This window comes from Protomyctophum bolini, assembly GCF_963924005.1.
Source record: "Protomyctophum bolini genome assembly, chromosome: 23".
Classification (NCBI taxonomy): Eukaryota; Metazoa; Chordata; class Actinopteri; order Myctophiformes; family Myctophidae; genus Protomyctophum; species Protomyctophum bolini.
In genome coordinates, this window is record NC_137884.1 from 4391132 (window position 1) to 4405085 (window position 13954).

At 41.3% G+C, this 13954-nt stretch overlaps 2 protein-coding genes across 2 annotated transcripts; one reads left to right on the forward strand and one right to left on the reverse strand.

Moving 5' to 3' along the window:
- Nucleotides 1–1977: 1977 nt before the first annotated feature.
- Nucleotides 1978–7825, reverse strand: med21 (mediator complex subunit 21). Its single transcript, XM_080757412.1, has 4 exons — nucleotides 7778–7825; nucleotides 7215–7329; nucleotides 6996–7096; nucleotides 1978–4583 (listed from the first exon to the last, which is right to left on the reverse strand). The coding sequence occupies exons 1-4, from the start codon at nucleotides 7817–7819 to the stop codon at nucleotides 4401–4403; spliced, it is 441 nt and encodes a 146-aa protein (XP_080613538.1). The 5' UTR covers nucleotides 7820–7825; the 3' UTR covers nucleotides 1978–4400.
- A 434-nt stretch (nucleotides 7826–8259) lies between these two features.
- On the forward strand, nucleotides 8260–13348 carry fgfr1op2 (FGFR1 oncogene partner 2). Its single transcript, XM_080757258.1, has 6 exons — nucleotides 8260–8501; nucleotides 9210–9349; nucleotides 10271–10388; nucleotides 11122–11264; nucleotides 11499–11612; nucleotides 12150–13348. Exons 1-6 carry the CDS (start codon nucleotides 8480–8482, stop codon nucleotides 12285–12287), a joined length of 675 nt encoding a protein of 224 aa, XP_080613384.1. The 5' UTR covers nucleotides 8260–8479; the 3' UTR covers nucleotides 12288–13348.
- Nucleotides 13349–13954: the final 606 nt, after the last annotated feature.

Genomic DNA, 13954 nt, shown 5'->3' on the forward strand with positions numbered 1-13954 from the left:
TACAAGCAACCTTCCTGTAAAACAAGCTCAAAGTCGCTTATACATAAGCAGACTTGGCAACACTGCTGAAGTCCTGCAACTGTTCTCAATGGCACTCGGAGCGAGCCAATCACCGAGCAGGACATTAAACTGATGTTTACTTTGACCAACCGGTCTTTCCCTTTTAATACCCTTTTAAAACTACACACAGTTTGGGGGCGTCTGGTCACGGCGGACCTTCACGATGTTTTGCGCGGCGTGCTACATTTACGACGTTAACGTCTACATAAACGTTTAGATTTCAAATATAAACTGCTCACCTCAGAGCCACGGATGTTAGGATTCTCCTCGGGTAGTTAGTATTACCTGTGCTGTCTGCTGTGCATTCCGTATTATTCAATAAAAAGCATTTTAATCCGATCTGTGGCCATTTTCTCAAAACTGATGCATCAGAGTGGAATACACCTGCCAACCCACAGGGGCGCGTTGTTGAAAGCATAGGGTGAAAAAAAACCTGGAACATGGCCGGCGGTCGAATTAAAATTTATTGAACAATACGGAATGCACGGGTGATAATACCCACCCGGGGAGAATCGATTCCTAACATCCGTGGCTCGGTTCAAGGTTGCGTATATACTCTAAGGTTGCGTCCCCCAAACGATAAACTCCCATAGCCCCGGGTGACGGCATGTCACGCTGTGATTGGTTGATGCGTTGTTAGGCAGCCGCTTGTTATTATAATAATAATAATAATAATAATAATAATAATAATAATAATAACAATAACAATAACAATAATAATAATAATTATTATTATTATTATTATTATTATTATTATTAGTAGTAGTAGTAGTAGTAGTAAAAAACTCACAAATAAAATGTTGTACATTTTTAAGATTAATTTTGGATTGCTGTCCATAATCTAATTCTAATGAATCTATACTATTATGGACAACGTTTTTATATATTAATCACACTCATTTATAATATTATTACATTTCAGAGCTCAGAGGGAGCGCTCCCATAGTGAATCGCTGAAGCGAATATTCCGCTATATAACTGTACTTGCCTCCTGGTCGGTCTGGGTACACACGTTTGAATCAGCCCGCTCTACCCACCCAACCATCCCTCCATGTCTGGCCTATTTGGGGTTTTAATCATTTTAGCAGACCTATACTTTCCTGTGCTTTTGTTTTCTGCAAACTGTTAATAAAGTATTCAATCAATCAATCAATCAATAAACTCGGCCAGGAGGTGTCAAGGGTCTGTACTGTTAATAGGACAAATGAAAAGGTGTAATAATCCTTATCCTAGTTTGACTTTATTGACATGTGCAGGGAAACAATTAACAGAAATTATTTGTGGATAAAAATATAGAAGGAACAACTGCACTGCAAATGTGGATGGGTGGGTGGGTGCGAACCGTGCCACACAGCGGTCCTTATTTGGTTATTTGGACCGTTACAATGCTTTCCCAGTTTCAAGGATGATGTCAGCGTTGCTTTGGGCGTGCACCCTGCTTTCACGTCTGGGTGTGGCACCGGTGCCCGTTAGACACGACTGTTTTTATATTGCTCACACCAATAGGGCACTCACTTAAGTGTGACACAGCAGCTATATTTAGATATGGGCCTGTAAACACGCAGCCCTGGCTGGCTGACAGTGCACAGCGGAAAAGTATCAAGAATACAGAAGCATGTAGCATTCACAAGTTGGCAATGAAACCCTTGCTGGAAACTAGGGGGCTTTCATGATTCTGAATCCATTCCAAGCATTAGTTTTGCACCAAAAAACACTCCTTGGGCTAAAAACAGCCATAGCCACTTGCCCAAATGTGCCCAAAATGTGCTGACCTTATCACATTTGTGCTGATCTCAATTTGCCATGACGGCTATGGCTGTTTTTTGTGCAAAACTAATGCTTGGAATGGAAGATTCAGAATCATGAAAACCCCTTAGTTTGACATGTCACATACATGAATGTATCTATCTACCGGTAGACAATTATTATTTTAGGCCAATAAAAAGACTATGCCAAATTTCCCACTTTAAACAAAAGAAGCCTGTTGGCTGCCGGACTATTGGGTCAAGAACAACCTTGTTTGTAATTAGACTTTATTTTAAGAAGTTTGTGTAGCGCTACACTGTTGAATAACTTTTTAAACCATATTGTTCACAATATGTACAAAGTAACGATACAGTACACTTTTTTAATTTAGTTTTTTCTTTATCAACATAGGCTACAAAAAAACGAAAACAAAGCCAGAAAAACTGAGAAAATGCATTTCACCTACTAACAACTATGGTCCGTCTTGCCAAAACAAATATAGCTCATATGGAATGGAACTTGAGTCCATTGTTGTCCAAAAGAGTATTAAAACATGTCCCAGTGCTTTGGTCTAATAATTGATCACTGTGGTGAAAACAGGGCATTGTCATTTTTCTTAGAAGAATTGTATAAGGCGACAGACAGCGAATGCTTTTTTCCCAAAATAGAGTGAAAAAGACAATATTAGTGTTAATCGCAGTCGTGAATTATGTTGACACCAGTATGGCTCTGGGAACGTTTTGGACAACAATGGAGTAATATGACTTCCAGATTTGATCCAAGGCTTATCTAGAATCGCTAGACTAACAATGGTGTTCCAAGACATGTGCAATAAAAAGTACTGAACATTAAATGACCAAGAGGAATCAGTGCACCTCTCTAGGCCAGTGGTTTTCAACCCTTTTCATAACCAAACCGAACCGAGGAAGATTTTGTCATTGGATAAGATTTTGTCCACAATTATGCTGCATTGATATAGGTACCATAGATAACAGGCAAACATTGTTCCAAATAACAATTCTTATACATTCTCTAATTGTGTAGACTTATTGTAAAAGGTAAGGCAGATGTTTAGCAATAATATAAGTCTTGAGTTATGGGTCAATTTGGTTTCATTTTACGCTCAAAACAGTTCAAGATCTATTTGGTTACCAACCATCATTTAGACGGGGACCATCTGGAAGCCCATCAAGGACCACTGGTGGTCCCCAAACCATGGGTTGAAAACCACTGTTCTATGCAAATGAGACCATCAGTGAACCAACGTCCAGTATTAAGCACAGCTATGATAAAGATGCTAACTAAGCATCCATGTCATTTAAGATGCTATAAGTACGTTGTATTACAACTCGAAAGTGTCAGAAAATTGTTACTCGATTGTTTATAGAATATGGGTTACCTACTCGAAGGTTTTTCAGAAAATTGTAACTGGATGGGGTGATTTTAGAATATGGGTTAACAAATGGGTTACCATCTCAAAATGTTGCTGCTCATCACAAGGTTCTCACTCCTCAATATCTTTTGAGCAAGAGGTGCTATGCACGTGACATTATTCAGGAAGACTAACTGCATGGCAAAAAAAAGACTTTCTGGCCTTGACAAATCCAAATTGGATGGCATTAAACAACGCTAAACTCACTTGGCTATGCACTTTATGCATGCGCATACCCTCCATTTGGTGTCTGAATGTTTGTATATCTCACGCCCCCCCCCCCCCCATACAGAAAGTATGAGATATTTGTACATCGTCAATTTTCTAGCAAGACAGAACATAGTTGCATGCAATTTCCACTTTTATATACATGTTGACAGGAGAGACCTAAACTTTCACCAGCCATATGCTTTACAAACATATTACGCATCAGCATGAACTTCCAAAAAGCGTCCGAACAGAACTTGAAAAGGTAGACAAAACTAGACATGGCACTGATCCCGTCTCACGTAATAAGTCTTGCATATCGTACACAGATGAAAGGGAATACCGCTTACGTCTGCTTATATCTGGATGCCATTTTTTTTTATCTCTCTCTTATTTATTTTACAATACTTTCTTTCAGCAAGTCTTTAGGGCACATTTACTTTGAACCAACACAAATTTCAGAGAAACATCACCAGGCGCCAGAAAAAACATGTCATGTATCCTGGTGGAACGCTGTGAAAAATGTCAAGCCCGTCTCCATTCCAAGCACGAGTAAAACGCAACCTTGACATACATGGAGTTGGCACAGAGTTGAATAGCAGTAATTTGCCCAGTGTGACACAACGGTCAGATTCTTTGCCACTCAATATCACTGTCCATAATGGAATGAGAAACAAAAAACTAAAATCCCCATGACATTCCAAACTGATAGGAGAACCATCAGAGAAACTCAAGACCACAGGATCCAACCCAGTCAATCACCGGGCTAAATTCTAGCATTTCTCACTCAGACACATTGTGGGTGCGTTTGTTTGCGAGTTTCATTTGCCTTCACATATTGAGGCTAGTGGTGGGTGGGTGAGGTTAAAATAGTAATGTTCAGATATCAAAAGGCCTCTTGTCCACCACCCATGTGCATGTGTGTGTGTATACTGTATATATGTGGGTGGTGGTGTCAGGATTCTGGCAGTGAGGGCTGCTGGCTGGGCGCTCCATTTCGTGTACGGAGCTGTGACTGGGCTATGTCCGCCAGGGCACTCTGGATCTTCTCCAGTAGCATGTCCCCACGGTAAACCACCTCCTCCAGGCGAGCCGCTGCGTCGTGGTTCTCCTCCTCCAGCTGTCGTAGACTAGCTGCCTGATGACCGATGAGAAGAAAGCTTTTTTAACACTTTTCCATTTTCTTGGTTTTACGTCATAATTGCAGGAAACCACTTTCCATTGCTCCTGACTTTAGCGTGTGTTGTCATAAAATGGTTTTTAAAAGAGTGTGGAGAGAGAGAGACCAAATTGGAGACTGCAGGAACGTTCAAACACAATATGAAAATCACACTCGTACTTTTTGAAAATCCTATGGGGAAAATGAACGGGGAATTCACTTCTGGGTCTCTCTGTGTCATGAAAGGGGGCGGGACTGCGAGGCTCTATGGGGTACACACATTGCTCAGCCAATCAAATCATCGCTATAGGGTACAGACATTGCTTAGCCAATCAAATCATCGCTATGGGGTAGGGGTACACACAAACACACATAGCTGGGCATAGGAGGGGCTAGCAGTAGCACCCCTCAAAAATGTGGTTGAGGACGTAGAATTTCAAAGACATGATTGAAGAATGATGAAGGCTATATGGATGGACATTTCTGAGACAGGATTCAAGCCTATTCCATAGGAATACACAAGGGTCCTGACTGAGGTGGGGTCCAATCACTTTGGGTAAATTAAAAAGTAGGACAATTCTATTACATCTAATGCTCTCAATACACACATTAATGTGACTCCTGATACTTCAGTACTTTGGTTAGTCAAGGCTTCTTCCAGGCTATAGTCAAAGGTACAGCCGACCTCGAGAATGAACACCTCTCTATGGTTTTCATTTACAACAATGACATCAGGGGTGTTAGCTGAAATGTTAGAGAACACAGAATCATCACAGGTTAAACATCCTCGGCTTCACAGTAGAATGCTTATAAAGCATGATGGAGGACCTGAAAATGGAAGAGATCTCTTTCGATATCAAATCCACTATTCTGTCATGCATACTTATGTAAAGGACCCTGTAAACATGGCAACTATTTAAGATGTGGGACATGGTTTCAGCTATTTGTTCATGGCCGTGATGGATACAGTGAGGAGCATGATTGCCTGGAAACCAGATGGAGAGATTAAGTTTAGAAGGTAGAACCTGTAATTTCGCTTTCAAAGTAAAAACAACTCATTGATGCACTCATCAATGGCAACATTTTTGAACACGGTGTGAGAGACAGAATGGTCCACAGCAGGAAGACATGCAGTCTTTCCTTGTAATCTCAACTCAGTCCAATGTTGTCGCTGTGTCTCACACAATCTCACACAATCCATCTGTCACTCTTACTGCACACTGTCCTCATACATACCCTGCACTACTGACACACTTCTCTGCCAATCCTGACTTACTACTGCTAACTATAGTAACATTTTGTGGGTGGTTCAGCCTTGTTTCTCCAGGTTTGAGATATGTGAAAAGCCACTTGGCTCCCCCTGCTGGATCAACAGTAGAAATAAGAGAGAACTTACTTGCCACTCTGGGCAAGACCTAGCCCCTCTCGGAACCCCCTGGGTCAGCCCAATCCGAACCGAACCGGGCTGACCCGTAGGGTCCCTGGTCATGCTAAGATTTTCCAATGCGATTGTTGGAACGCGGATATACACAAACTCATCGTTTAGTCCATCGGCGCGGAATTAGGACGCTTTTTATTGTGTTTGTTTACGGATGTGCGAACTATAAGTACCTTACATACCTCTGATAAAATCTCCTGTGTCGCGGAAGCCGTTAAGTATTTTTAATCCATGTTTGATTAAAAATGTCGCTTTGATTTCTTCTTGTTTATTTACCGTTTATTGTACCGCCTCTCGATGTGCGGTTGGCTTTGCGGGCTATGTCCCTGCCTCTGATCTGCTCCGTCATAGCTGTAGCACCACTAGCTAGCCAGATAGGCGGTACAATGAGGTGTCAATAAACAAGGTAGGAAGAAGCGACATTTTTAATCAATCATGGATTAAAAATACTTAACGGCTTCCGCGACACAGGAGATGTGTCGGTATGGTATGTAAGGTACTTATAGTTCGCACATTCGTAAGTCAATACATGAATAAACATGGTAAAAGCGCGCAGAAGTCCGTCTCATGGCGTGTTTACATTGTATTTGTTTGTGCGTAACTGGCGACAGCCCAGCGTGAAGCAGGACCCAATGCAGTAAAGTCATAAAAGTGTCAGAAACTTTACTACATTCGGGTTCTGCTTGCGGGGCTAGGCAAGACCTAAGCTGTAGAGTGCATTGCTGGAATTTGGCAGAAGTAGCAGGATTGATTAAAATCAAGGAAATTACATTGACACTTTACAAATCTGTTTATATTCTCAGTGTATGAAACAAGTGTTGTGATTGGTCGAAAACTATCGTATCAGGGGGAAATACATTTGACGGGCCCAACACGTTCGGCAAAGCCCTCTCTGCCTGAGGTTGTGACCAGGCTTTTCTCTTCGCAGATGAGTAAGGCTGGGGGGACCTTACCTGCAGTTGTGCAGTGGACTCCTCACTGGGTAAAGAATCAATAAGGACATCGACATCCTTCGCTGTTCGGGCAATCAGCGCCGCAAATAGCTGGGCGTATTCTGGGTGAAGAAAAGTGCCATGGTTAAATGTAATAACTGTGGCATTCATAGAGCCATATTTCTCTAGTAATTAATTAACAAACGGAACATACACAGACAAAACAAGCAAGCTTTATACCTTCTGTGGGATTTGATGGCTGGTCCTTGTTGATGGCCGTCTGGATGTTGTTAAATGATGCAGGAGGCGCACATTGTTGCAGGACCCCGATTGCATTGCAAAACTGATCTGCCAGCTACACGCGCGCGCGCGCACACACACGCACACACACACACACACACACACACACACAGTTAATATTTGTGACAATAACAAACATGAGTTTTGTTTTTGTCTTGTTTTCTTTGGGGATACCCGTATTTTTTCTCTTGTTGCCATTTTTCATCTTCTATGAAAAACAGGAAATCATATATAGGCTACAGTTAAAAAAAGTAAAAGGGGAACATATACAGTATGGTATATCAAACAAAAATACGCAAATTAACATACATACGCTAGCCACGCTAGTTAGTAAGGCTAGCAGCAATCGCTCGCTCTTTAGTTTAGTCTTTACTGGCCGCATTTGTTTACTTTACCACGTTAAAATTATATAACCAGAAACACCACTGTTATGGGATTCCGTGGTCGCGAGGTTATTGTTTTATAAACACTATAATACAGGGAAATGTTACATTTTGCCATACCGAATTGACTGCATCTTGAAGTTGCGTTAGCCTGTCCGCCATGTTTGTTTTTTGTAGCGCTCTCGTCCACCAACCGTCTCGTTCTCGCGAGATTGTATGGTCACTGTAAGTACAGTACAATGCATAGGGTGTCTTTTTCCTTACTTGAAAACAACAATTCGCATTTGAAAATTAAAAATTAGACTCATAATACATTTATTTTAATCTACGTTAGACATACTGGAAACAGCAGAAGGAGGGGTAAAGTAACTACGTACAAATGTACGTAGTTACAAAAACATACATTATCCATTTCAGCCCTATACATGTCAGCCATTTGAAAATAGCCTAATAGAACTTGATATTAAATGGGACATGGGGTACCGTATGGGCCGGGTTTACTTAGAATAACGATTTCATTTTAGGTTTAAAAATAAAACATGATATTTTCTTGGCACTGCATGCCTACTGGGTAATGAATTGAGGCAAAACCGCAACAGAGTTAGAGGAGATCAGCTGAGCTTTTAGTTCAACCACAACAACCGTTAGAAAGAAGGTTTCTTCTTCTGGATCAGTGAGAAAAGCAAACCAACAACATCTGCATTTGCATAGTTTCTGACCGATTTTGACCTAATTTGGCGAAATCATGCTTTTTACAACATTAGCTCCAGGTTATTGATAAACCACCACCACCAGACGACACAGGAAGTAGCAACACCTGTGATGTGCACTTTAAACTCTCCAGGTACAAAATAAAACCCTTGGTTTTCTAATGGGACCATGTAAAAATAGTTAGTTCTTGGTACTTTACTAGCACGTTTTGTTTTTTAATGCATGCCGAAATGTCTGAATTGTTTTTTGTAAGATTGCACTTCTGCTGCTAGTGTGGCTAACTAGCTAGCCTGTAGCAACTAAGCAAGATTCCTATTTAGGCTAATGCTAGCACATTGGGGTTTCAACCCTTGTCATATCAAGATCCATTGTTGTTTATTCTGCATTTGAGCCACGGATCACCATTTGATGACATTTAGCCACTCGGACCCAAAACGTAGAAAATGTGGTTGTCGTTGGATCAGATCTTGTCCACATTTCCATGCTGTACTATAAATGTTGCATGGTACCATATAGAGTTAACAGGCAAAACGTTGATCAAAATAACAATTATTCTACATTCTCTAATTTTGTAGACTTCTTGTAATTTAACTAATGCAGATGTTCAACAATAGTTATACAGTGTAAGGGTCCATTTGGTTTCATCATGTTATGGGTCCATTTAGTTTAATTTTACACTCTAAGAGTTAAATATCTATAAGGGTCCATAGTACCGTCCATTTGGTTACCAACTCCATCATTTAGCTGGGGACCACTGGACTGAATAGCTCAAGCCAGTGCAGGGAAATAATAATAATAATAATGTAATTTCTTCTGGTTCTTTGTTTCCATTGTTTCTCAGGCATGGCATGCTGCACCTTAGACAAGGTTTTGGCAGACGCCAAGTCATTGGTGGAAAGGCTTCGGAACCATGACAATGCCGCGGAGATGTTAATTGAACAGACGGCATCGCTCAACAAGAGAGTTGAGGCCATGAAACAGGTAGTTTCCCAATAGATATAGGTACATTTGTTTCTACCGATATATAGTTACCAGAGAGAGAATGTTTCTAATCTGTAGTCAACATAAATTATTCCTTTGGGACATGCTGGTGGTTCAGCCAGGTTCCAAATGTATTATAAATAAAGGCACATCATCGTTAAAAAAACAAAACTATATTAAAAATATCATACGTTAGTTCAAGTCGTGCATAATGCTGGTATCCAGTATTGCAGGCGATTTATACGTGGTTGCGTAATGTGTATCGTGGGCCCTTATGTCACAGAAAAAGATTCTTTAGCAAATTAAATTATTCTTGAATTACTTCCTCGGCTACTATGAAAACTACTATTTTGAATATATATATATTTTTTTTATTGTAATGCTAAAAGCAAGATTTGAGATAAAGACTAAGACAATCACGTGCATCAATCAAGTGCATTCACCAATGTGATGTGCCATTGTGTATGAGAAGCCCCATATTATTATCATACAGGCATTCAAAAAAGAGTGTGTTATGGGATGCATGAAGCTGGGGCCGGGAGGGGAAAACTGTATCTATCAAGCGATGGAGATTGTACTGCCTTTTTTGCCAAGAATCTACTACTCTTATTGACTACTTTCACCCCTGCTCTGTTGGTATTGGCTTTGAAGCTTTCCCTTGAACAAAGCAGGTGCTGTTAGTCGGGTAGAATTCATGGCATGCTCTGGTGGTTCAGCTAGTTATTGCACATGCACACACCTATTCAGTCTCACACTGAAAGTGTGTGCGTGTGTGTGGTGTCACTCCAGTGCAGGGGGGGGGAAAGTCTTCTATTTTTTACACAGTCAAAACCATGACTTCATGGTCGTTTATAGTCTTCATTGTGCTGTCCATTAAAACTAGATACATTTATATATATTTTTTTAATTGACTGTTGACAGTACCAGGAGGAGATCGATTCCCTAAATCAGGTTGCACGGCATCGTCCCCGATCCAGTCTTGTACTGGGAATCCAACAAGAGAACCGTCAGATCCGTGAGCTACAGCAGGAAAACAGAGGTACAGTATGCAGTACTGATCCAAAAATGTACTACCATTTCAGTGGTCTTATGGTCAGAGTATCTGCCCTGACATTGGGAGGTCGGGGTCATACCAAAGCCTATAAAAATGAGACCCAATGCCTCCCTGCTTGGCACTCGGCATCAAGGGTTGGATTGGGCGTAAGTCCCTGCGACATACTAACGTCATGCCCAGGGGGTGCACCTGTATATCAAGCTACCTCACACTAAGGAAACAGGAGATAGGCTCCTGCTCTATTGGCCACTCAGCAAGGCTTATACTTGTACTTTTATAATTTCTCAATTTCCTAAATCAAATTCCCACGTAATGTCACACTGTGTAAAATGGTAAATGGTAAATGGTGCATTTATATAGCGCCTTTATCCAAGGCGCTTTACATAGATTGTGCATTACATTCACCCATTCATACACCGATGGCAGCGGAAACCATGCAAGGCACCAACTAGCACATCGGGAGCAATTAGGGGTTCAGTGTCTTGCTCAAGGACACTTCGACAGTAACTCTGGGGGAGCCCGGGTTTGAACTGGCAACCTTGCGGTTCCCATCCAGGCACTCTACCCCTGAGCCACCGCCGCCCTTACAACTGTGACTGTGTCAACAGTGTGACTGAACGTAACCTTAACTCTACACTCTCTTCCTTTAAATGGACTTGTGGCACATTTATTAGTTAAACCATCGATCAGACGCGCGTTTGTTTTCCGATTTTTGCAGAGCTGCGGACGTCTCTGGAGGAGCACCAGTCGGCCCTGGAGCTCATCATGACTAAATACAGGGAGCAGGTTTTCAGACTCCTCGTGGCCAGCAAGAGAGATGACCCCGCCATCGTGACCCAGCTGAAAGAGCAGCACACCACGGTAAACACTAATTGCCGACAACCTAGACAATGACATTGAAGATTAATCACTCTTGCAAATTGTTATTACTTAGTACTTAACCTTTGGAGTTTGGAAGTTTAACATGAATGAATGTCTGCTGCACTCTTTTCACAGTAGGCTGTCGAGGGAAAATGTTAGCATTTGTCATGAATAGCGACAATAATGTTAAAGTATTTAGACGTAAAAAAAATTCCTACTTTGGATTCGTTGCAGGAAATGCAAGCACACATAGATAAGATCAATGAGATGGCCACGGTCATGAGGAAGGCCATTGAAGTGGATGAAGACCGGTTATGTGAAGATGAGGAGAGGATCAAGCAGCTAGAGGTAAAACTGTGTGTGTGTGTGTGTGTGTGTGTGTGTGTGTGTGTGTGTGTGTGTGTGTGTGTGTGTGTGTGTGTGTGTGTGTGTGTGTGTGTGTGTGTGTGTGTGTGTGTGTGTGTGTGTGTGTGTGTGTGTGTGTGTGTGTGTGTGTGTGTGTGTGTGTGTGTGTGTGTGTGTGTGTGCACGTGGACAGACAGACAAAAACAGTGTCTGGGTGTACTTCTTGCAGTGTTTCCCTACTCAGAAGCTGATAGTGTGGGGGGAGTTTTTACCCTGCACACTCGTGCTGTGCGTGTGCATGCATGTGTTTTTCTTTTTTTACGTTTGCCTTTTCTTTTTTGCTGTCTTTTGCAGTTATTTGACTTTTTTGGGCCTATTTGCGGCCGCCTACTAAAAATCATACTGCTGTGGCTGGTCATGATTGTGTGGTGGCACGCCACACACTAATGCTTTTTGGGGGTTAACACTGACTTGGTATGTGAGATTATTGTAACTTTAACTCTACACTCTCTTCCTTTTAAATTGACTTGTTTTGGGCAGCTGGAGAACGCTGGTCTCAGGGAACTGCTGGGGATTAGCAGAGAGGCTTTCCTCGTGCTCAAGAGAGAAGACCTATCGGAGAGCACGTCACTCTCTGCACTCCTGACGAGCGCCGACATCAGCTTACGGAAGAGCTGAGGCCCGTAAAACCTGAAAGGACTGCGCCACACTTGTAGTTAGGGGAACGTTGGCCGAATTGTGGACCAATGTGGAAAATAAATGCTTTTACCCATAGCATTCTTCACTAAATGTGTTCGTAAAAGGTGTCTACTACTATCACCTCTGAATGTGTTCCAATTTAGGCATTTAGCAGATGCTCTTAATCCAGAGCGATTTACATTAAGCAAGAACAAAAAGCATGGCAATACATCACATACATAAAACGTAGTTATCATGAAACATGCGTAAGCTCAGAACGTATCTATAGAATTAAACCATGCATATAAACTACATATATACTATCAAGTTTCGACACCTTTTATGAACATTATTTTGTGAAGAAATCTATTGGTAAGCATTTATTTTCCAGATTGGTCAAAAATTCGGCTAACCTTCCCTAACTTACTAGCCCAGCCACTACAGTACTTTCTCCATAGACTCTTATAGGACAATGATCCCACAAGGTACATTTCCAGCATGATTCCATGTCTATAATATGTAAATCACACGGACAGTAAATGGCCACTTCCACCACCACCCCACAGCACCGTTCTTGTTTTTGTTGATCAGTTGCGGGTACTTTTTGTTACGTTTGATTGATTTGTGATTTCCCAGCATGCATTGTGCTGAATGAAGAGCCTGTGGTGCCTATGAGGTTTGCAAGATTGAATGCAGAAAAACGGGAGTGCTTGGAACTGTTGTAATAAAATTGCTAACGGAAATAAGCTTGTTTTAGGTGGTGATTTATGTTTGAGCCTATTTTATTTAGCAAGTGAGTATTTAAAAAAAAAAAGCATAGCCTATATTTCTGACTTTTATTAAAGGCCCCTTAAGATGCTCTCATTTAAAAAAAAATTTTTTATATGAAAAATATTGCAATCTGCATATAAGATATTGTTTGTGTAGATTTGTGTAAAACAGTATTCTGAATGATTTTTTTATTTCCATGTCCAAGCCACATGAACAATTTAAACAAATAAAATATTGAAATAATGTAACAAGAGCCAAAATAAATATCATGTATGTTGTGACATATACATTCTTCCTATCAACAATTAATTGTAAATATACCTTGTGTTCAAAAAGTTTGTCATATTTCATTTGCCATGTTGTGGTATGTATTATGTACGGTATGTAGGCTATCACTATGTGTACAAAAACGTACAGTCGCTTACGTGCCTTGAACTTGACATGACAGTAGCTCTGGTCAGAGCTAGCCCTGAAATGTACCATGGCTAGATCAGAGCTAACATGACAGTAGCTCAAAACCATTTAATCGACATGAGGAAGCCATAATTATAATCTTTTTTAATTACCGGTACATTTTCTTCGAACACAAATTGCGTGGAAAATTAATTTGTCACGCTCATGGCTTCCTTAATTTACCCAAAAGACGAGATGTAGAAAATTTGGCCATTGCACGTTCACATCACGTGAATGAATTTCGTGAAATGAAATAATGACTAGTGCAGTCAGTGAGTGTCGATTAGTTGCGTATCCATCCGTCGCTGTGTCCGCGACGCGGCGCCGAAGACAACCGACCTACAAGCTCACATCGCATCGCAACTGCTCGCGATGTGAGCTTGTAGGTCGGCTGTTGCGCAGCCTCGAGCCGTGACGTTGTCGTGGGAGGGGGATTCACTCGC